Source organism: Macrobrachium nipponense, chromosome 46 (genome assembly GCF_015104395.2).
Source record: "Macrobrachium nipponense isolate FS-2020 chromosome 46, ASM1510439v2, whole genome shotgun sequence".
Lineage (NCBI taxonomy): Eukaryota > Metazoa > Arthropoda > Malacostraca > Decapoda > Palaemonidae > Macrobrachium > Macrobrachium nipponense.
The window spans coordinates 21,574,464-21,600,239 of record NC_061106.1 but is presented as its reverse complement, the minus strand read 5'-3'; the positions used below and the strand labels follow the sequence as shown (position 1 = coordinate 21,600,239).

The 25,776-nt window shown below is 36.4% G+C and overlaps 1 protein-coding gene across 4 annotated transcripts in view; it reads left to right on the top strand.

Annotated features, from left to right (window-relative positions):
• LOC135214799 (uncharacterized) overlaps nucleotides 1–25,776 on the top strand; it is a 235,403-nt gene that overhangs the window by 194,029 nt on the left and 15,598 nt on the right. For 2 of the 4 annotated variants that reach the window (XM_064249161.1, XM_064249162.1), the window contains 2 exons: nucleotides 21,323–21,544; nucleotides 25,621–25,659. In XM_064249161.1, the coding sequence (XP_064105231.1) occupies nucleotides 21,324–21,544; nucleotides 25,621–25,659 (260 nt within the window). In that variant the 5' untranslated portion in view covers nucleotide 21,323. The remainder of the gene's footprint in view (nucleotides 1–21,322; nucleotides 21,545–25,620; nucleotides 25,660–25,776) is intronic. The other 2 variants (XM_064249164.1, XM_064249163.1) reach the window with 1 other exon arrangement.

Sequence of the window (25,776 nt, the reverse complement as noted above, 5' to 3'; positions counted from 1 at the left end):
GACACAGGAAGTTTCAGAGCCCATGTGTCAGAAACTGAAGCTAAACATTGCAGGGAGTCTCTGAAGCCCCGTCAACAGCCGCTTCAGTACGACTCCGAAATCCGTTTATTTTCGTCCGCTCTTCTGTCAAACCGAGCGAAGTGGCTTAGGAACGAATAGGGGTCATTTGCTTTTAGTCTATTTCTCTATAACAGTCAGAGCAGAATTCAGAGGTATTGCGTTCAGTGGATGCCATATGTTTCATTTCATCTCCTTTTTCATGTAAAGTCACTTTTGCTAAAGAATTCGGGAGTCTTTCGATTATTCACTAAATAGATTGACAGAATGACTGATTTATTTATATACAGCGTTGCGTTCACTGCTGACCAAAAGTTAATATGGTTTATTAATTAGGAAGGCGATAGCGTTGTACACTGAATGTTCGGCCCAATTCCACTGAAATCAATAGACAGGAAAGATTTCAATAAAGATGATATTTAGAGAAAATTACAGTTGTAAAGAAAATGTTCTTAAGATATACGAAATGAAAAGGTCTGTCATCATCATCCTTAACATATTTATCAGTATCATCGCCGTCATGTAAGTCAACGTTGTCATATATACTAGTAGACCCTTCACCGACGGAATGCAAATAAGATGAGCAGAATATACAGCATGACTGAGGAATAGAGGACCCTGCAGGTATATGCACACTATCGACCTGACTAGCAGGGGGAACGAGCGAGGCACTAATAGTGGTTGGCAGAGTATCCATTAAAATTATATATATATATATATATATATATATATATATATATATATATATATATATATATATATATATATATATATATGAATAATTATCACATCACCGTGATTCATATAAATTATTCGAGCTACAAATGTCCCTCAATATCTAATTCGCTCCTGATTTCGTTCCTGTCTGCTGGACGGTGGTTCGATCCCATGAGAGCACGAAATTATTATCAACTAAAAAAATTACCTTTCGGTTTACATATATGAAAATATATCAATTTCGATGTACAGCGAATTAGATATTAAAGGACATTCGTAGCTCGAATAATATATATATATATATATATATATATATATATATATTATATATATATATATATATAAATACATTCCAAAGGTCGATAATCCCTCCATATTCAAACGAAGATTTTGGGGGTGACGTTAATAGGCCTATGCTCCTTCCATGTACACCTGACCAGGTGAACAGTGTAGACAAAAACTGGCATTCCCTGGCCTTCGTTAATCCAAATACCGATGTGACCTAATATCGTTAAATTTGTGTGACAGAAGACTTGATATTTAATTACCTACTTAAATTTCTGTAACCCTCACATTTTTGCTTACTTGAAAAAATGATAATGCCGTAGAGTGCTTCGTTTTGTTTTATAAAATGTTAACGTGGAAAAAAAGATTGCTCAATTACTTCATGTATTTCTCTTTTCCTTCCGTTTCCTTTTCCTACGATTACTATCGGTTAGAAATAGTAATGGTTCAAGTTTTCTTCTATTTTTCGTAATCATCTCTATTTTCTGGTCTGTCACTGCTACTCGTACGTAATTTCTTATAATGCTGAGCGTATCGATTTTTGCATAAAACTGGCGTAATACTTATTCCTTGAAATGAGATATTTCAAGTAAAATTAAAAGGCTTTTTTTGTGGGGGGTTTCGGGAGGGGAGCGGGCGTACAAGGGCTTAGAACAAGATTAAGATGAAATTGAAAGATAAACGACGTGTAGACGTAAACATAGCGAGCGACAGTTAACTTTTACGATGAAAAGAGAAGCGTAAATGAAAGAATGCAAACTGGCTGTTTTAACATTTTAACGAAAGATAAGTCAAAGAAATTACAGAAAATATCGAAACACTTTTGGCGAGAGAAAAGTGTCATGAATGGTTGATGGACATGCAATTCTGACGTTTATATATATATATATATATATATATATATATATATATATATATATATATATATATATATATATATTATGCCTTAGTGTGTAAGAGTACACCTGCTAATTAGTTTGTGGATGTAGGCCAATTAAATACTACGCGACACACACACACACACACACATATATATATATATATATATATATATATATATATATATATATATATATATATATATATATATATATGATATATATATATATATGTGTGTGTGTGTGTATGTATATATATGTGTGTGTGTGTGTGTGTGTGTGTACTATGTGTGTACACGAAAACCTTGATAGTCTAAAACACCCACCCAAAAACTCCAGAGGAACTGAACGAAGAGAACGTTGTTCTTACGTGGAACAGCCCAGCGTTAAAACGGATTCCCACCATTAATAAAACCCTCCATCTCTTGGGAAGCCTTCCTTCCTCCTTAGACCGATAACGATGATCCGATTCGTGGGTGTATAGTCTCGTCCGTAGAGGATCGTCAAGGGACGAACAACCCATTGTGATTTTATAAGGAATATATAACGGGAGAGGTTTTCGGATAAAGCAAAACCTTCTTGGTAGTGGGCGTAGTGTTGGTTTTGGCCAACTGGAAATGAGAGGGGAAAGTAAGAATGAAATAGAATCATTAATTTTCTTCATCTATTTTTATTATTATTATTATTATCATCATCATCATTTCAGTAGATGAAACCTACTCATATGGAATAAGCACACCACAGCGGCTATAGACTTGAAATTCAAGCTTCCAAAGAATGTTGGTTTCAACCTCCCGCCGCAGACCCAACAATGCAGCGATAGATCGGGATACAGCGCTAGTTATTTTTCATCGCCCTGGGTGGAGACGCGAACCCGCGACATCTGAGTGGCTGTCACGACACTAACCACTATAACAGTGGACCAGCTAGCCTATATAGACTTGTTGTGCTTTTGTGTGTGACCTTGTTTTACATGCATGGGTGAGTGTCACCTCCGTCTAGACCTACGTCAGCATTACGTCAATTTTAGGGGAATTTATGTTACAAGAAGAACAAGTCAAGAACTGAACATATACGGAAACACGCGACACAATCGGTAAAGTGTAAGGAAAGGGACATAGAAAACGTTATATGGATAGACTAATAAATAAACTGAGAGAGAGAGAGAGAGAGAGAGAGCCTTCCTACAGCAAAGCAAGAAGAGCCCCAATTTCTAGCAAAAGTTCCGGACACCATCGTCCATTACATGGACGTTATCACCCTAACACACCATTATTTTCTAGAACGCCGTATCTTTCCCGGGACGTTAAAAAGAAAAGAAAAAAAAAAAGTCTTCGGACAACTAGTAGATACGCTCGGTATATTTTTTTTCTTTTTAGCGCGTCTCCCTCCGGATGAATCCTGCGTTTTTGGGAGAAGTTAGAAAGTCCTGTGTTCCTTGTTAGTACACACGGACTTGTATTACGTATAAAATAAATACATATACATATACTATATATATTATTTATATATATTATTATTATAATATTTATTATATAATATATTATTATATATCCATATGTAAATCTACTGGTCACTTTATTACCAGATACATATGCAACTGTAATTAGCCACAATGCCCCCTTAACTTTTTTAATTCTTTGTTCATTTTCGGATACGCTTGTCACTACAAAGCCTGAAGATCCAAGTTCAAAGATATTTTTGAGGAAATTGTTATGTCCGGTACGCATATTCACCAACTGATTAAACGTTCGGCCAGACGAAAGAGAACGGCCCCCGCTCACGATTTTATGGGTAACTCAAACAAACTAGTACATATCGCGCCATACCCATATGCCATATGTGTATATACATTTATTGTGGTATTTATTGCGTATTATTTACTATACTAAATATTGTACATACCTTTGGTATATTATGCGATGATAATAATAATATTTATTTACTGTGTACTTATTTCTTATTTATACCAAATCATACTTATTATGTATGTAATTCTTATTTTTTTATGCAAAATGCTGTGCATGTATTTAGCATATTATTTGATAAAAATGCATTCAAACAATCAGAATTTACTTATCGTGTATTTATGCCTTATTCATTATACTAAATCATGTTTATTTATTGTGTATCTATTTCTTATTTATGATGCTAAATACAGTGTATAACTAAAAAAAAAATAAGAGAGAGGATGGTGTGTATGTCACAAAGACTATTATAGGCTGGCTTTTACCGATGTAGCTAATAAATTATGTTTTCAAACTATGTATCACTACCATATAAGGCAGGATTCTTCCAACTTTTTCAGCCGTGACCCAGTTTTTAGTATGACATCATTCCCACGACCCATACAGAAAACCATTGTACAAAGACCAGAAGTATCAAAGAATGAAGGATTAATAACTGAAACTTAATAACTATGTTAAAAAACATTATAATCAGAATCAAAATCATGTAATACATACATACTACATATATATATATATATATATATTATATATATATATGTGTTATATATATATCATATATATATACATATATATATATATATATATATATATATATATATATATATATATATATATATATATATATATATATATACATATATATGTTCTGATAATAAGGTAAAATTTTAACAAAGAAATTGTTATGGGTGAGAAATGCGTTTTAAATAATGAAACGTAAATAGCCAGACTTGAATAATGGAAAGACAAGGGAGAGAGAACTGTGTAAACTGAAATGCCTGTAAGTCGATAAAATGTAATATATATATATAATATATATATATATATATATATATATATATATGTGTGTGTGTGTGTGTGTGTGTGTGTGTATAAATGTTTTAATAATTAGTAAAATGTAAAACAGAAATTGTTATGGGTGATGAAATGCGTTCTAAAAGTTGAAACGAGAATAGCCAGACGCGAATAATGGAGAGAGAGGGGAGTGACTTGTGTGCAAATCATGTATAAATCGCGTAAGAAATACCCCCAAGCAACCTCCAATATGACGTTACTGACTAAAAGGTATCGAAACGTCCTAAAACCGCCTTTTAGTCGCACCCCTTAGGCATTTTTCTGGGGCACTTCAATTATAAGGTAACATTGCAAGAGAAATAGGGCAAAATTATGACGTGAGAACACGTCATTGCACATATTAAACAAATACTATGATAAACGGAACGGAAATAAAAGCTTGAAATAATATAACACGATTATAAAACAAATGAAGAAAAAGAATATATGTAAACCGCCCCCCGCGCCCCCCCCCCCCCAATTCTTAACTCGGTCCTATCGCAATGTAGGGTTAATATTGCAATGTGATTGGTTAAATACATGTCCCCCCAAAATCCCCCTACCATTTCGCTCACTTAGGAGTAGGTGTCTGACACAAAAAGCTCCCCTATAACATTTTGGATGCGGGTAGCATTTGGCATCGTAATAGAAGTAGTACTAGGTGTATTTTGTCTATGAAACGGATCCGTTATCGGTTCATTTATCGCTTATTTCCGCTTGTATTTCGCGTTTCAAATGTCATAAATAAGAGGAAATAGCACAATAACACGGCAAAACCTTCCCCCAAGTGGTTTACCCCATCCCCTTTACCGTACGAGAGAGTTCAAGGTATATACTATATATGTCTATATGTATGCAGTTCATGCAATCTGACTTTCCACTAAGGGTGCAACTGCTAGCCCAACACCTAACAGCTATATATATATATATATATATATATATATATATATATATATATATATTAGAGGAAAATGTATTAGTACAAGAGTAATAAAATGTTTACGGAAAAATCACCATTGAACGCATTGCTACTTGGCACGTCCTCCATGACTCTTGTCACATAATTTGATTCGCTTTGAGGTCGAATCCATCCATTTTTACGAGTCAGCCGTAAATTACAGGGATTCGAATTCTGTTCTTTTTCGGGGTTTCAGTTAAACCAACTCCTTTTGAGCACCTGCGTATTCCAACCCGTTTGCTCAGATCATACCGAATACTACCAACCCAGGGATTACAAGACTACGGAGAACAGTATTTTCCTCTTTAAGCTGCCTGGCAGTACATAATGGTCGATTTTGCTTCCTACTCTCTCGTCATGAAGTTAAGGGCACAAGGTTGAAGGTTCCACCGCTGCAACTGTGTTTGTGCGTCGGTACCTCTCTTTCTCCTTTCTCCCGGTACTTCTTGAGGTTCTCGTATTCTCCGATGTTTAACACTGGTCTGTCGGCTAATTTCAACAGTCCTTAAACGATTAAACCTGACTTGTAGCACTCAGTAACACGCACTTTGTCCACCAGCAATCGTAGTCAAATCATTGGACACATCGTTTTCCCGCCTCGATTCCTCCCCTGCCTCCTCCCCACCCTGTCCCTACATTTCCCTATAGCGAGTAGCTCTCAGTTGTCAGTTAGTCCATTTCTCCCTGTCGATTTATTTCCCCAACTGATTTTCGAAGATTTCTGGTATACGTATACGAATACATTAGTAGGTTTAAACGAGCAAAACTTGATAGAGCCAAGGTCATCCGTGCACTCTGCTGGTACGCTGATAGTTTTCCCGCCCCTGGTTTGTCCTACCGAAGCGGTTACATTTAACTCTAATCTAAACTCCTTTATCCCTATATTTTCCCCCTTTTGCAGGTTAGTCAGTTTCTTACAGTCGATTTCAGGAAACATTTGATAGCTTATATATATATATATATATATATATATATATATATATATATATATATATATATATAATCATAGAAGGATTTAGTGAATTAGCATAGATATTTCAAGCACCAAAAATTCTCTTTACAGTTTACAATATGCAGGTGTTTTATACAAATAATCTAGCTCTCTCTTATCTGAAAGATTCAAGGGAGTTGCCTGTCTCACTTGTAGTTATATAGCCAAAACCTTCTGCTAACAGATCACTGGGAAAAAGTGTTGAAAATCTTTTCATTTCGAAAATATCTCAATGTGCACATCACATTTCAGACAACGTTCATTTGTTCATCTCCATTTCCTCTCGACGGAATACACGCGTACAGATAGAATGCGATCCCGCCATATCGAGCTATCCTATCTACTACATTTCGAGATCGAATGGTATCAACGACCTCTCATGGTTCGGAGTCTTCGGACGTCACTTTGATCTGACACTGATAATTGTTATTGGAGAGTCAGGCCAGTCTATATGTTCAGTTCAGATGCGTCTACGTGGTAGGTATGACGCTACTGGAATGATGAGAGCCTCGTAGTTCATCGTTAGGTGATTGGAACTATATTACTCGAATTGAGGCAGTGGTTCAGTGTTTAACAGTCTATCTATTGATGAATAATGCACAGTAGTGCAGGCAGAAATCTGTATGCTTCATTTGGATGAAATAGACTTATCTTGGGATGAATACAGGATGGCAATATAAGGATGCAGAATCGTTGGGTTTCAGAAGGTAATAGAAATTAAAGGATAACCTAAGCGCTTACATTTGCCAGGCACTGTGATTAATGAGGTTTAAAGACTGATTAGACGGGAGTAAGATTTAACAGACAGTTTTCTCTTTGCTACGCTTTTGAAATGCGTAAATACGCAAGTGTGTTACTGGTTCTGTACGCATCATCCAGTTCAGTTTGATGGTACCTCCTGATATTTTTTGCTAAGGAAACCACTAACCAAATTTTGAGCTCTATATTAAGTAATTCTTAATTATGTGCCGTTGACGGATGAACACAAAGGCATCTCATCACACACACACACACACACACACACACATATATATATATATAATATATATATATATATATATATATATAGAGAGAGAGAGAGAGAGAGAGAGAGAGAGAGAGAGAGAGAGAGAGAGCTTTAATAAAGGAATAAGTTAGTCAAGACATTACTCAGCGTTATAATCCTTCTTGTAAACTCGCGCATATTTTACTGCTAAACAATTCACGGTTAAGTGATGATCAGTAGAACACCGGCTCCTTCGATAAGGAAATGCAGCAACTAGAGCCAAAGCTGGATCAACGCTTTGCTCAGACCATTAATGAGATGGGCCATCATCATTTTAGAGCGCTAATGGGAGCTATTGTTCAAGCTAGGCAGCCAATGAACGTTCTTTGGAAGAGTTTGATTACAAGAGGGGAGCATTTTGTTTATTTACTATCTGCAGCTCGGGGAACGATTGGGAAATTACGATCTGCTGCAACGCTCTTGCGAACTGCAGAGTGGATGGTGATTCAGATTTATCTACACACACACAAACACACACAACAACACACACACACACACACACATATATATATAATATATATATATATATATATATATATATATATATATAGAGTAATATGATCATAATCTACACAAAACAAATCATTTGTGGCATCTATGCATATGTACATATATACATGTGTAGTATATATATAGTATATATATATATATATATATATATATATATATATATATATATATATATATATATATATATATGTGTGTGTATGTGTGTGTGTGTGTGTGTGTGTGTGTGGGTATGTGTGTGTGTGTGGGTACATAATGTGTTGGGTATGGAAGTAGATGTGTGTGAGGTAAAAAGATAATGTAACATAAACACATTAATAAGTGTTTATCCAAACAATAATCCTTATATGAGGTACAAACATATATGACAAAGCAACATATATAGGAAATTCTTGCACCTTTGGTATTCTCCAACTAAAGAAACCCACACATGATTACACCATAGGATGTTAATAAAAATAATAATAATAATAAAGTCATTTTAAAGAAGGACAAATATTAATATATAAAAAGCCCCGACGTTCTCAGAATACAGGCAATTGCTTAGATTATAATAAATATTAAACGTGTCGGACTAATTACAAAGAAAACTAATACTTGACGCTAATCATAGCGTAATTATGCATTTTAGTGGCTTGGCGTATTTTTTATTTATATGCACAATTGATGATGGTTTTTACATTGAAAAACAATAACAAATTTTGACCAAAGTATTACAAACAAACCCATTTTCTTTAAAATGTTAATTAAATATATGTATATATATGTGTGTGTGTATATGATCATATATCATATATATACATATATATACATATATATATATTATGCATGTATAAGTATACATGGATATACGTGTCATATATTATATTAACTAGTACCAGTACGTATTCACTCTAAGGACACAGGACTGTATCCGGGAGTATCTTTCAGGCTAATCTCGAGTTTTAATGAAGAGAAACGGCACTATATCAATGTTAAGACGCATAAGACGAAAAGAAGAATCAAGGCTTCAATTGTCTATATAAAATGCGTAAAATACTTAAAATATACAATGTCAGTCAACGCTGAAAATCATCCGGTTAATAATTGTAAAAACACATTAATCCATACCCATGCATTATTATGAAGTGTAATGACCTCCTCGCAACCTTTTATCTAAAAGGGTCACCAACTTGACCTATTAAATGACCTTTGACTCAAGACCTTAATCCTTTGTCTCATTCCACTGGACATTACATTACCCTTGCCGCTATCAATTTATTCTCGTAAATGCTAACTGTCCGATATCCCTTCTGTTTAAATCTTATGGCCATCACCATTAATTGCAATGTCCTTTAATCACAGTTCGCTCTTAAAAGGGGGTAGAGTGAAGTCTTCTTAACAATATACAGCCAGGAGAGGTTTGATTGACTAATATTTGCCCGCCATGAAAGGGTACGCCAAAAATAATAAAAGATCCTTAATACGAGGTTAGCTCCATTAGAATGATGGTCTGACACTGGTTTGATACAATTTTGTTCCGTTTAGATTCTAAGCCTTAGAATATATATATTATATATAATTATATATATATATATATATATATACTATATATATATATATATATATATATATATATATATATGTACGTATATAGTCTAAGTCTTAGTTGAAGCCACTAGGAAAGTTCAAAATGAATAGACAGCGTGCCAAGTACTTTCGTGTATTTAACACACACACACGCACACACACACACACACACATATATATATATATATATATATATATATATATATATATATATATATATATATATGTAAGAACATTATCCATATTTAAAACTAAACATCATCAGTGTGGCTCATTCTAAAACCTGTTTGTTGTTGAGTAAACGTCAGAGAAGCCTAAGATCGTACTTTTACGAAATGTAACGCAATTCTATATTTCAAAGGAATTAAAAGATACGAGGACAATCTCTCTCTCTCTCTCTCTCTCTCTCACTCTCTCTCTCTCTCTCTCTCTCTCTCACCTTATTTACCCGTCGAACCTCTTTCCACGGCAAAGAGAAGATAACAACTAGACCATTACAAGAAAATAATGTCTCAGATTTAGACACAAGTTGTGGTGTAATTACTAACTGCTGTGGTGGTTAATCTTCGTCTCCTTTGCTTTATAGTGAGCGAAACTTCCACTAAATATCATTATGAGTCATGGCACGGTTCAAGTAAGGCCATAATTTGTCCTTCTGTGGAACCCCTTCCCCACTACCAACCTCCTCCCAAGCAAGGCTGCCACTGTAATATTGCCAATGTTTTACACATGTCATTGATGGATTTGCTTTCTGGGTTTCTCTATGGTATTTTATTAATATTACTTCTGTTTTCCTTACTCTTCGTATACTCCTACATCACCTCCGTACTTCGATCTTGACTGACCTCGTTTGAAGACAGATCTCCAAGGTCTCAAACACAATAGGATCATGTTTGGAAAAAGAAAATATACATTATAGCTTAGCATAAACACCGAATGGGTTTTGTTTTTTATGTATACGATAAGAACTAGTGAACCTGGATAAGGCGAATTCCAGTTGTCCGTTTGCAGTTATTATTTCTATATGCAAACAAATGTCATCTAATTAAAAAGGTGCGAAGGATAAACTTGCGAAGTTGTTATTCTAAAACATTCTTAACTATTATTATCATTACACTATTACCTAAGTAGTCTTTCACTATTTTTATTTGCACATATTTTTGCAGTCATGATAATCGATTTCATATAAACTATTAATAACGAAATGACTGTTAAATACTAACAATAACATAGCCAGGTTGCTGGATAACCCAGTTACTCGATATCAAACGCCACCATTTCTTAAAATCTAGTTACAACATCGCTACACAGATCCCAATTCTTTGTTGGTGAAAACTATACCAACTTCAGAACAGCCTCTTGCTAAGTTTCTTCTGACAACTGCAATTACATAATGTAATTACAGGTACCAAAAAATGGAGCGTCCGTTGATAATCAATTATCCAGCTCCTGAGAGACATTTCTGCTGTTATTGATAGATGCCATTTCGGACGTCAATCATTTTGACTCCTTTGGCTGTTCGCAGAACAGATGCAGTTGTTTGGTTGTTGCAACAACACAGAGAATTTTATCTAACTTCATGGAACAGGAATCGACTGGCAGAAAATCACTGCGGCTTCACGCCCCCCCCACCCCCAAACCCCCCCGCCTTCTCCCCCCCCCCCCCACCCCCAACCCCCAAAACCCCCGACTAGATTTGCTCCTGGTCTGCAATTGCGTGTAAGGTTCTTATGCTACAAACGATGATGAAAAATAATATACAGAACTAAATATATCAAACTTTGGCGCAATTGAAGTTAATAAAAAAAATTACTGATACTCGGCATTTCGTTGATATTACGTTATATTTTAATTCTTTTGCAGATTCGTAATCCTCAATCAGAGTAAAACGATAGTAATAATATAATAATTATAATGTAATAATTAGATTCACTTCTTAAGATTTTATAGGTTCGCGTATTTCGTCACCGTTTTATACAAAGACAGTTCATGATTTGGGACGACTCCGAACAGACTGGAATTATCGCGCACTTTCAGTCTATTTATGGAAGCATATACTGAAGCGCCCCTTGATGTAGGTAGAGATGATCCGAGAGACATACAGTTGTCAGAGGACGACGTGTTTGACCGAGCCAGGTGGAGGAGGAAAGCTGTCAGAAACATGGACGAAACGTAGAAGCGAGAAGAGATGCAGAGAAAGGAGAAGCATATACTGAAACGTCCCTTAAGGGAAACCATCCCGGAAATGGAGATTAAACTAAGTCTGTAACTATATATTAGAGTTCTTGAATAAGACCACCATTCAACTCTCCGAAGAAGCTTTTGTTGAATCTATGGTTTCGAAGAATACGTTTTTTTTATTGCATCATTTTAGATTAAAATCATTTTGATGGAAACATTTTGAAGGGCAGTCGAAGTATTAAGAATATTTCCAAGAAGAAGAAGAAAAACAACCAGAAGAAGAGGCGATACAGAGGCACCTCTCTCTCTCTCTCTCTCTCTCACTGATTGCACCTATCTGTCAGATCATTCCCAACACGGGGGAAGAGATCCCTTATCACCAAAGTTGATCCGAATTCAACAATCCGAAAGCGAGACGCTCTTCTTCGCCGCTGCCACAAAAGCACCCGAAGCAATAATTGTCTCAACTTCGCCGGCGGCGCAATTACCCGAGCGTTGTTCTTAAAGACTGAGCTCCGCAGAATTTCGCTCGAGAAGTTGAGTAGCCTCTAAGCCGATTCGGGAGTCAGAAAAGGCCGAGTCCTTTTCCTCTCCGGCTGCGAGAATTGTTACTTGGTGTTCCTGCTGTTACGGCTTCGCTCTTTTGCGAAAGCGTTCCCTTTTTGGCTTTCGTTGTCTCAACTTTTTTTCCCTCTTCTGATTCTCTGTTTAATCAGTGCATCTCCAACAGGTTTTTTTAGCACTGTAGAATAGAATAGAATAGAATATGTAACTTTGGCCTAAGACCAAACACTGGTACTTATGAGGTCATGCAGCTCCGAGAAGGAAACCGAGTGTAAAAAGGTTCCGAAGGTGTAGCAGAAGGAAAATCTCGCAGTTGCCCTATGCAACAATTGTTAGGAGAGGGTGGAAAGTAAGGGAGGAAAGAGATTATGAACGGAAAGGAATGAAAGGGGTTGCAGCTGGAGGCCGAAGGGACGCTACAAAGAACCTTAAGTAATGACCCCAACGTAGTAGTGTTTTTTTTTTTTTTTTTTTTTTTTTTTTTGGGGGGGGGGGTGGTTGGCGGTTGGGGTGGCCACTGTAAATGCTCACTTAATTATAGAAATCACAAATTATGTTTTCGTGATGCTGAAATTTCCATTTGATGTGAACCTCCTAGCACATCCCACACGAAAGCATCAATGAAAAGAAACTGCTAAATGACAAACTGTTTAAAAAATAACACCCCGCCCCACGTTCATTTTAGACACATCAACAGCGCTGTGCTTTCTTGTGGAAAAGGTCTTTTTCCTTCCCTTGCCAGTATGAGGGAAGTTTGGCTTGACCACGAAGCAGTTATGTTCGACCCAGACTAATAATTAGGTTTACTTTTCATTATACTGGCCGAATGATGAAAGGAAGACAAAATGCAGGTTCATCGTGAGGGCAAATGCCCCTAAATTAGAAGAGAGAGAGAGAGAGAGAGAGATAATTTTTCAGATTAGTTAGTTACATATTCTACAGATATTACCCATGACCTAAATGTATGTATCTGGTATCTATAGTGCGGAAACAACTTTTGTAATATATTGAGAGTTTAAAGTCGTTTTGTCACAAACGCTCAAAGAATTTGATCAAATAATTCCACTTTGAGGTTATTTCAGTTCAGTCTATCCGGGAATTCAAAATTGAGAATAAAAAAAAAGCCGGAAAATCTGTTTTTCCTTTTATAGTCGAGATGAAAATTGTAAACAATTTGATGTAATTAATGAGCTAACTTTGTTTAAGACGTCAAGGTGAATAACAAAAAGGGAATATAGACAGCACACAAAACATAAATATAGGCATCTTTTACACAAACGTAACTATTCTAAAATTGTTTATTATTAATTGAGTTATGGGTACAAACGAATACCTCTTAGTTGATCAACAGAAGACGAAGTACACGCAGGTATCTAAACTGGGAAGTCTTAATTAACTCGGTATAGAATCGGCCCGTCTCGACTGAAGGTGTTCATCAAGGGGTTCCCGTTGCAGCTAATGCCTGCTCTGATTTAAGTCTAAATGACCAATCTCGGGAAGACACCCACCGGCAACGGCACAAGCGGGAGGCAGCAACGGCGTGTGGCAATTGGCAACAGGTGCCACAATGGCACATGCGAGCAAGCACAGCTATCTGATAATGGCAATGCAACAGCTGCTGATGTGTCTCCTTCCTACCTTGCTGCCTCTCTCTCTCTCTCTCTCTCTCTCTCTCTCTCTCTCTCTCTCTCTCTGTCTGTCTGTCTGTCTGTCTGTCTCTCTCTCTCTCTCTCTCTCTCTCTCTGTCCTTGAGGCTGCTTCTTCTTAACAAGGCCGAAGCAATATGGCTACAGGAAGAGGTGCTGACAGCTTACGAACTTTAAAAATATTCTTCCCTATCCTCGCGTTAGTTGTTCCAAAAAGGTGCTGAGTCTTATGAGGAACGATACGAGACAGTCCCTTCCCATCTACCCACTTGAATACCGCATTTCAGCCGTTTAATCGCTAAAAATGATGATATATGTGTATAGCGAAAGAGCGGAGACGGTCGAAAGTGGATTCGAGTCTTAGCCAGCGAGGCAGACGGTGGAATTCAACCCTATTCTCAATTAAATTTTTCCAGTTAGGTCCCCGCTTCGTATCCTGCCGTCTCTCCATTGAGAGAGAGAGAGAGAGAGAGAGAGAGAGAGAGAGAGAGAGAGAGAGAGGAGGAGGATGCGTGGGAGAGTTAGCAGAATATGACGGAGATATAAGGAGATCATAGACTGAGAATGAGATGTCCTTGAAGTACGGGAAAAGATATTTCGACGCGGCATAAATTGCAGGAAGGAGGCTTTACAGCTAAGGAGATTTATTGGTGGAGAGCAGAGAATGCCGGCGGGTATTCAATCCTACCAACCGAAAAAAAAAAAAAAAAAAAAGTTCCCCGCAAAAGGAATCATTATTGAATGTTCTCTTCTTTCACGTTGATCCAATGATCAAGCGGTTCTCGGCGAGCGAATCCCTTGAACCACTTACCAAACTGCTTTTGAAGATTCATTAATATTGGCAGCGGGAGGAGATGCCTCACTCGTATTTTACAATATGGGATTTGTACGGGGATGTCTTTCAGATGTCCTCCGGGAGTCCTTTCGGTGCAATAGGACCTCGCCTGGGGAGGATTTCTGCAAAGGCATGCATGGTTTATTGGTATTCCTCTTTGATGCGCTTTCATTGTCGCTACGGGATTCCTCCACTCAAGCCTTTTTGGAGCATCTAAGCTATTCCTCAGGCAATAGAATTAATGAACAAATATTAGATTTATTGAATTCTCCTGAATATTGGGTCAAAAGCCTTATCTATCTATCTATCTATCTATCTATCTATCTATCTATCTATATATATATATATATATGTATATATATATATATATATATATATATATATATATATATATATATATATCTCAATTTTACATTTTCCCTTTATAAACAATCAAAGAGATTTCATTAACTTTCAAATGAACACACTGGAAAAATTAGAAATGAGTCGTCTGGTTATGGTTTTAGGTACTTTTAGATTCTTACACTGATATATAACTAAAATAGGGTATAGGGGGTTTCAGTGACTGAGTGTCTTCTTTATTTTTTCACTACTGTAATATAATCTTAAATGCATTGATCTATATTAAGTATTGGGCGTCTTCATTTTATTCTTATTGATGACGAGTTGAATTGTTGGAGTAATCTATTTTATATCCTTTGTTTTATATAAGGTTTCATAACACATATTGACTTGTTCTAAAGGGTCCACAATAATAAAAAGTGTTAAGAGTCCGGGTATTATTATTGTGGACCCTTTAGAACATTATATATACTCTCAAGATAGAGAGTTTTTCCCTACATGACTTATTCGTCCCATTCAGTATCATCGTTTTCATAACGTAAGGAACTCTTCCGCACTGAGCCTCTTATTCCATCATTGAACTGGAATCATATCGTCTGTCCAGTGACTCGTCTTTCTGCGGCAAGGAGACTAACTTCGGTTAATGTTCAGTTACTCTATTATCAAGTGAGGACCCTCTGAGTGGGTCTTGGATCAAGCCTATAGTTTAACAGCTGTTAAGATGCCGAATCCCACGAATCTACGTTTTTTCTTTTTCGTTTTTCCATTTTTTTTTTTTTCGTTTATATATAAATAGATATAATATATCTTAATTATATATATATATATATTATAGTATATATATATATATAGTATTATATTATATTTTAATCAAATTCTTTTGATACTTGCCAAATTTTCAACCGCCCTACGCTAGATTCGGGCAGTCCTTGCCCGATCTGTCGCCTTCCACCTACATAAAATGCAGATGCAGAAGTCAGCCAGTATTCATCTTTACCGGAACGAGGTAGGGAACACTCTACCACGCAGCATTGCGTCGAATATAATGTCACCAAGTTTCCCTTCCCTTCCCATCACTATCGGAACGCTAAAAGAGGTCACTGCAGACATCACTATGAATATGGAGGCGTGGGCCGCGAGCGAGCTAGCGAGAGGGAGAGAGAGAAGCCATAAGTCTCTTCCCCATATCTGGGAAATGTTATTTACAAGAATATATTCTCATTGGTGGGGACATTCATCTTATTTCCGCTCAGGAATATTTATTTGTTTTGCTCCTCCCGTCCGTATTGGTTTTCTTCACTGGAACGTAATTTGTTTTTATTCGTTTTTATCCGGGAATATTTGTCTTGTTTTGTCGTGAACTGTTATGGGAGGTGGGCTTTCGTATGCATTCCAGTAGATATTCAATTTTAATTTACGTCAGAGCGTGTTCATTTGCTATCTTTCAAAACGTTTATTGTGGTTTATTTATATACATATGTCATGTGCATATATGCATATGATGTATATATATATATATATATATATATATATATATATATATATATATATATATATATATATATATATATATATATGATATGATATGATGTCACAATCTTAAGCAATGACCCCATAGCCTTGTGACAGTCCTCGGAATTATAACTCTAATACATACATTTCTCAAATCCTATTTATTTGCTGATGTGATATCTCATTTCCCACAGCATCTTCAGGTTTCTTAAGATGAGCTACGATATTTTTGTCTTTTATCTTTATGCTATCAGTACTCACATGTCGCGGTGATTATTTAGCAAGAGATATGAAACGAGATTCAGAGCACATGGAATGTACAAGTGGCATTGAGAAAATATCTCTCTCTCTCTCTCTCTCTCTCTCTCTCTCTCTCTCTCTCTCTCTCTCTCTGTATCTTCAGAGAGAGAGAGAGAGAGAGAGAGAGAGAGAGAGAGAGAGATTTTCTCTAATGACACTTATACATTCCACGTGCTCTGAATCTCGTTTCATATCTCTTGCTAAATAATCACCGCGGCATGTGAGTACTGATAGTATTAAGATAAATGACAAAAATATCGTAGGTTATCTTAAGAAACCTGAAGATGCTGTGGGAAATGAGATATCACATCAGCAAGGATTTGAGAAATGTATGTATAAGAGTTATAATTCTGAGGGCTGTCATTGCTTAAGATTGTGACATCACATCTAAAAAAACATCTATGTATGATAGCCGATTCCTTTGCAGAAGTAAAATGTTTAGGAACATTTTGGATGCTTTTGTCACGTTGGAAAATATTTGTTTATTTAATATTCTGATACTGGATCAAATTCTAATGTAATAGATGCTGGCGGACAAGTTTTTATCATAATTTTCGACTGTGCAATGAAGAGGACCAAAGAGATTTTCCACTTTTTCCCTCTTACTTAACACTTACGGGTGAACAGGAACCTTCGAAAGTACTAGAAGACCGGGATCAATCACCTGTGAACTGGGTCTATCTTTTCTTCCCCGTCTTCCCTCCCCTTTCTCTCTTAACGGTAAGTTTCTGGTGGCCGTATTGCCCGAAGAATCGTGAAGGAGAATTTCAGTCGATCGTCAAAAATCCGCAGCAAATATTTCCCAGGAGACCAGGCCGAGCCGAGCACTGATGAAGTGGAAGGCGAAGAACCTGGCTGGGGAAGGTCTGTTTTGATGTGGACGCAGCTTTCGGGAGTCTCTCGAATTTTCACTGATGCTGGTTCCATGTTTTTCCTTCTTCCCACCGTTTCTGCTTTTTTTTTTCATTTTTTTTTTTTCTTTTTTTTTTTATTTTTTTTTTTTTTATTTTAAGAGTTCGGATTTGATACTTTTATAAATTCACTCCGCATCTCTCTCTCTCTCTCTCTCTCTCTCTCTCTCTCTCTCTGTCTGTCTCTCCATTTTTAGTCTGAGTCAGCTTTGGGATCAGTATCACCGAAAGTATGGGTTTATTTGAAGGATATCTACGAAGAAGGCTTTCATTTTCTATCGCTCTATATCTCTTTTATCAGAAAGAAAAAGAAGGATAACTAATAAATTGCAAAATGAACGAAACCGATATACATTTTCAAAACTTCTACGAAGTGTTTACTTTTTCCTCAGTATAAACATTACTAAGCGTGTATCTGACTGAAGAGAGGAGAGAGAGAGAGAGAAAGAGAGAGAGAGAGAGAGCGAGAGGAGAGAAGAGAGAAGGGAGAGAGACACACCGTCCCTCCGTCATTCACACTGAAGTTTCTGTTACACCTCCCAAGGAAAGTAAACTTCCACGCCTTTATTTCGAGTATCTCTGAGGTGAAGAACCTTCTCAAAATAGGCTGAATATTTTGCGCAGAAAGAACCCTAACGGTTCCAGGGGGGCCAAGGGGCCACCTGGTTACGTGCCCCTCCCCCATGAAAAATAATGACAAAATAATAATATTGAAGATTTAGATAATAGGAACATAAATGAGAAACATAAAAGTTGAAAAAATTAGAATATTATAGAAATGATAATAAAATTTTGAGAAAAAATAATAAAAAAAATAACAACAATATATAATCTTAATGATGATAATAATGGAATCGGTAATTCCTAATAGAACATATTATACATAAATACACACACACACACACACACCACACACACACACACACAAACACACACACATATATATATGTATATATATAGATATATATATATATATATATGTGTGTGTGTGTGTGTGTGTGTGTGTGTGTATGTGTGTATTTATGTATAATATGTTCTATTAGGAACTACCGATTCCATTATTATCATCATTAAGATTATATATATTATATATATATATATATATATATATATATATATATTATATATATATAATATTATATATATATATGTGTGTGTGTGTGTGTGTGTGTGTGGTGTGTGTGTGTGTTGTGTGTGTGTATGTATGTATATGAAATTTGTGCCGCCACCACCACCTACCTCCCCTCCCCCCGTGAAATTATTCTGGATCAGCTAGTGAGTCAGATTTCTATTTTCGGGTCACCCAATTCTTCCTGTAAATTGCGTATAAATGAACTCGAGATATCGTGCATAATGTTCATGAATGACAATGCAATGAACGACAATTCATTTAGATCTGATAAAGATGAAATTTGTTCAATGCACATATATATACGCACGCAGAGTAGATAAAGAATAGTCATTGTTCCTTAGCATTTTTGGAGTTTCAAAGCACCAATAGCCATATTCTTATCGGAAGGAAATGAAGCAGAACAGAATTATATAGATATATATCTATATATATATATATATATATATATATATATATATATATATATATATATATATACAAACACGAACAATAAGCACCTAACCTTGAGAAAAAGGAGGGTAATATATATATGGACCCTGTCAGTCGATTAGTTTTCGAAGAAGAAGAAACCAGCGAAAGATCTTTTCCCGGAATATTTGGAGCATATCTCATGCTAACCTCTCTCTCTCTCTCTCTCTCTCTCTCTCTCTCTCTCTCTCTCTCTCTTTCTGGCTATCCAGAGAAGCCTCAGCGTGTGTAAAAAGAGAAAATGAGAAAGAAGGGAGGCACGAGAGGCCTTTTTGACTGCCAGTTTTACTCCCGGAGGAGACGATCAAAGAAGAGTTTCCTGTGACTCCCCGTCGGTGTGTTTGTACGTCGTCGCCTTCACGCGGGTGAGCAGGGGTGGCTCTGGATTACTTCTTGGCCCTTTCTCTCTCTTTTAGAATCATCTTCTAAAATGGAAGCTCGCGAACGTGTTTGAATTATCCAAAATGACTCTAATCTTTTCATTCGGTTTTTCACTTTGCTGGATAGGCAGTTCTGTATATTCTATATTTTGTTTCGAATTTAATAAACAGGAATTAAGAACGAGATTTTTAAAGGAAAATATCCAATTGTTATTAATCATTTTTATTTTCCAAAGTTGAAAATTTGAGCCTGAGTCTTTCAAGTTGCTATACCCTCACGCGATCATGCATTTAATTTTAGGGCAAGGTGGGTCAGACCTATGATGATGCAAAATCTTTGAGAATAATGCCACTGTCGTCAAGTAAAACTGTAGCGACTTGCTCTAATTGAATCTAGACTTCTTGTAACGATATTATGGTTCTCTCTCTCTCTCTCTCTCTCTCTCTCTCTCTCTCTCTCTCTCTCTCTCTCTCGCGTATCTTCAATCGCCTTTCCGAAAGCCTCAGACTTTACTTGTCACGGTTAAATATAGCTACTCCCATTGTTACATTATCCCTAGGGCATATTTAACACGAAAAAGCATCAGAAAAAAGATAAAAAAACGCTAAAACATACTAAAATATAGATACCTGCATTAATGCCTGCGTAGCCTTTTAATTAACTCGTCTAGTCTGACAAAAAACGATGAGTTCATAGTATGTCATGTGGTCCAGCAATGGTCTCTAAAAAAAGAAAAAAAAAAGTCTGTTCTTGCATTTATTCTAAAGATTACTAAACAGCTACTAACGATCCCAGGTGTCACGTTGCTGAATATTTCAAAATAACCTTACATTTTCAAAAGCTGGAATTTAACTTCCGAAAATACTCGAGAATTATTAGTTCCTTTATTCTGAGAGGCGAGATCCACTCTGTAGTCCAAATCTGTAAATTCATTTGGAAATTTCTACGTCCTGTTCATGGTAATATAGTCAAACACTATGATTTAAACGGGAACGCAAACATGATTTCACACACATATAGATAATCATCAGAATCATAAACGAGAGCTGCATAAATGCTTTAAACAACAAAACGAGGGATCCAAGCTAATCTTCTTATTAAAATTCCCGAAGAAGGATCTCTCTTCTGAAGCTATTCTTAGTTGGGTATGAAGAGATTCCAGAGAAAAATATCTCGAGTCATAGCGACAAATTGGTCTCACACAACACTTAGTTCATTCAGAGTATCCTTTTTCTTCCGCAGGATGAGGCTATCAGTGGTCTGCGTCCTGGCAATGGCCGGATGGGCCGCGGCTGCTCCTGGAAGTCTAGAAAAGGACAAGGACACGACTGAGGACCTTCAGCAGGAGGAAGCCGAGGGAGACAACCTGGCACCAGCAATCAATGAACTGGAGAGGCGAAAGAGGGGTGGCCCCAAGTCCAACCTGCCCTACTCCAAATACAGACCCACAGGAGGCATTCACAGGTAAGTACGAGGCCGCTTCGAGGTCAGGCCCATCTTCCGTAGGGAGTGCTATAGAACCCTTCTTCTCCTTAACCCTCCCGCTCGTCGAACTTGTCCGTCGTTCGTTGTCCTGAACCATTAGTACTATTACCTTCTGTCAACAATTCTCATCCCGTCAACTTCAGATCCTCCATATCAAATGTAATTTACTTTTTGTTGTGCGATTCCTCTTTTCCGTCGAGGAACTCGATTATTGTTATTCCATTTTCAATGTGAATAGCCATTCACTACCATTCAGCAAATGTACCATGTTACCATGATTGTCTCTCGTGTGGTGTAGATGAAAGTCTTGTGAGAGGTTATTTTGGCCGCTTTATATATATATATATATATATATATATATATATATATATATATATATATATATATATATATGTGTGTGGAGTGTGTGTATGTGTGTATATATATATATATTATATATATATATATATATATATATCTCTAATCAACTGTATATACTATACACATACACACACACACACACACACACACACACACACATATATATATATATGTATGTATGTATGTGTGTGTGTGAGTGCACGGGTGATGTGCATGCGTTCGTGAGTGAACTCTTGACTGATAAGCAGCACTTACAATATTGTACCCTGTTCTTTATCTGAAATCTGTAAGACCAATAATAAACAGTTGTGTGCAAAAGGTTGGACACAAACTTGAAAGCCACGGTTGACATGTAAGTGAAACGTTGATGTTCAGTGCAAATGAAAGGCGAAATTTCGAAGCTGTTGAGACGACCTGTTTGAGTGTTGTAAGCTGTGTAAGGCGAACTAAAGAGATAAAAATGTGAAGACGTGTTAAAGAAAAGAAAATTAAAAGGAATAATAGGATGGAACAGAGCTTGTTTTGAGATTGTAATTGGAATATAAAATTTAGGCATAACAGAAAGCGCTGGGGACCTATGAGGTCAATTAGCGATGCAAATGTTGTTGAAAAGACTTTAAGGAGAGTGTGGAAAGTAAGATGGAAGAATAAGAACATGAAAGGAAGGAAAGGAAGGGGTTGCAGGCAAGGGCCGGAAGGACGCTGTCAAGAAAGCTTAAGTCCTGCCTACAGGCAGTACTGCCTCTCTAAGGGGAATGTTTTGACATAGTTCGGTCGTAAGGAGGGAAAAGACGCCCACTGGCTGGTGAAAAGATCGTTAGGAGGGAAGGAGGGAGGGAGGAAGAGGAGGGGAAGATTTTGCGAGAAAGGAACTGAAAAAGAAGATCTTTGGTGTCTAGGAAACACGAACGTTTACGAAGTTTCCGTAGAGGTCATTCACATTTCAGCAACTATTGTATAAAACAGTAACGACCATTTTATTGTACATTCTCTGAAACCACAAAATGTCAAAGGGAAATTATTTAAGGTCGAATGCAGACGCTTACACACACACACACACAAACACACACACACACCCACACACACACACACACACAACAATACATGAATCTATATAGCATATATTTTTGTACATTCTCTGACCCAATTGAAGGAGAAATTCCGGTCCGAATCACACAGACACACACACAACACATAAATCTATAAAGCATATATTTTTGTAAATTTTCTGTAACCACAATATGTCAAAGGAAATTGTTTAAGGTCGAATGTAAACGCTTACACACACACACACACACACACACACAATGCATAAATCTATATAACATCATATTTTTGTAAATACTGCTGATCACAGAAAAGGATACAGGAAATTCTATCTAAAGAGAGAGGAGGGGCTAGTCACATAGTTTCGCACAAACGTATATGTAAAACATTCCTGTTTCTGTGAGAACATATATATGACATTTATGTGATTTACTCATGTGTGCTACATAGGCCCTTCGAGTGGAATCCTTTAGCGAAAATGAGTTTCAAAAGCGGGTCTGTCTGTCTGTATTGAGAGGAGTCGATGAGTCGTCAACGTTGAATTTCTATCCTTAAAAAAAAGAGAATTTTAAATCTACCCTGAAGATGTTTGTCCTTTGTGTAAAAGATCTGCTGAAATCAAGCGAAAAGTAATTTGCATTATTATCAACTAAAAAGAATTAAACTGTGAACGCAGTATTGAGAGAAGATACTAAAATGGCACACATTTTCTTCATAACCCTTTGTAAACGTTTCACGAATCTCTTATTTATTTCTTATTTAGATCTCTTATTTGTGAAAATAAAAAAAAATCAGTAGTAAATAGACACAAAGAAGCAAATTCTTTTTTCTTAAAAATAATAATCAAACCCCATCACGTTTGTTCCGAGTAGGGGATAATTATGTTGTGAGTCTGCTTGTTTGTAGGTATGTTTATACATGAAACATTTATTATTATATAATTATTATAACTGTTATTGTATACATAGAAACTTAGAATGTTATTCTGACCGAAGTTTTTTTGTCTTTTGTATTTTGTCCAGCTGTAAATAACGAAGGTACAAAAACAATATGGCACATCAGGTGAACATTGATTATTCCTTTTAAATAGCTCTATTAAACCTTACATCATAAGTAAAAATGCGATACTTTTGATGCCTTAATTAACAATCTAAAACTTTTATAACTTTGTCTAATAATCTTTATCTCTTTTCATTAATGGAGTGCATTGTCGATTTTTAATTCATAATTAAATATTAGAACTCTCATAATTAATTTGTCCTTTGAAGGTTGTATCTCTTAACAATGTCCATGATATAATATGAAAACTTAATAAATGCAATCAACAGTTTTAACTGACTATGAAACAGTTTAGGCTACGGGAAATTGTTTTAATAACAACCAGTTCATTTTAGACTGCAAAAGAAATGCTTTGTTGTTTAAAATACATATAAATATATCCAACCCAACCCAGGTCTTGTTGCCGTTTAATAGTCAGGGAAACGAAGTCATAATAATGATAATTATCCCTATTTTTCTCCTACTCATTCTTTCGCTGTCTGTTTCTACTTCTTCTCCATCTTTTCTTTTGTTTCTGCTTCACTTCAAATCTTTCGGTCTCAAGGTGAGTAACTTTAGGATGTGGAGGAGGGACAGTTTTCTTAAGCAAAGTTATATTTTAAAGCAAAATTCCTTTTTGATGTAGCGAGGTCTGTTGGCTGTAAACTTAGAGCAATAATGAAATCCTTCATATGTCAAGGAAATCAGAGAAGTTAAATGGCAATTTTGAATAGATTTTTTTTTTCCAATTTTGTATTACTTTAGGCAGTATATCGTTTACTTGCAGTCCGGCTTAGCAGCATGTTACGAGATAAGTCATCCCGTCATCCTTAATTAAAAGTATGACAACGGTTGTTTTAGAATGGGAAGCTTACTAATATTTATAAGCACGGGATTGCTAAAGAAATGACGCACCTTTCTTTGTAAATACAGGGTACGTTCATCATTCCCTTAGAGCATACTGCATCATCCCTTTCTTCTGTATTGTTATAATATAAAAACTATGTCAAAAATTATTAAAAAGCATTAAAGTTTCACTTTCCGACGGAAATGTCTCACAATAAAAATATTAAGATAATTAAAATGTTAGTGACTGTTGCATCGTAGAAGTTTAGCTTCAGAAAAAAACAAAACAAAAACCTTTTCTATAGCAAAGGTCATAAAGGGAATGAATGCATCCCAGAACGAAGCGCATGGATAATAAAACGCACCGTTTTTGTAGAGAGGTCTAGAGCTTACAATATGACGTACAAGAATGAGCCTTATTTGAGTCATAAAGCACATCTATCCCCATCAGAAAGCTAAAACTAGAAATCAGTGAAATGTTTTATTATTCATTAGAAGTAGAACAGATGAGCGTAGCCAGCCTAGAAGCTGCCCGCCACCAGGAGACAGTTTAGCAGTTGCTCAGTTGCTGATGAAAAAATTTAAAACAAAACCAAATGCCTGTAATATTATGCTAATATCCTGGGCGTTGGCAGCCTCTGCCTGGCATTCATTAAAAAAAAATACATCTGCGCTCAGCAATTTGTCAATTTAGCTTAGGGTGATGTATCTGTCTGTACATAAAGCGGTCCTCATTCACATAGTCATATGTTGCACCTCCCCAGACCCTACTCAGCGTACAGGCCATTATCTCGAGTGCGCAGGTCAGTACCCATACCCCAGTTGTCTTCCTTCTCAGTGGTCCGCAGGTTGGTATTTCTTCGTCTTGTCCCAGCATTTAAATCTTATCCCGGCCGTTCCATTCAGCCTTCATCCCTTGG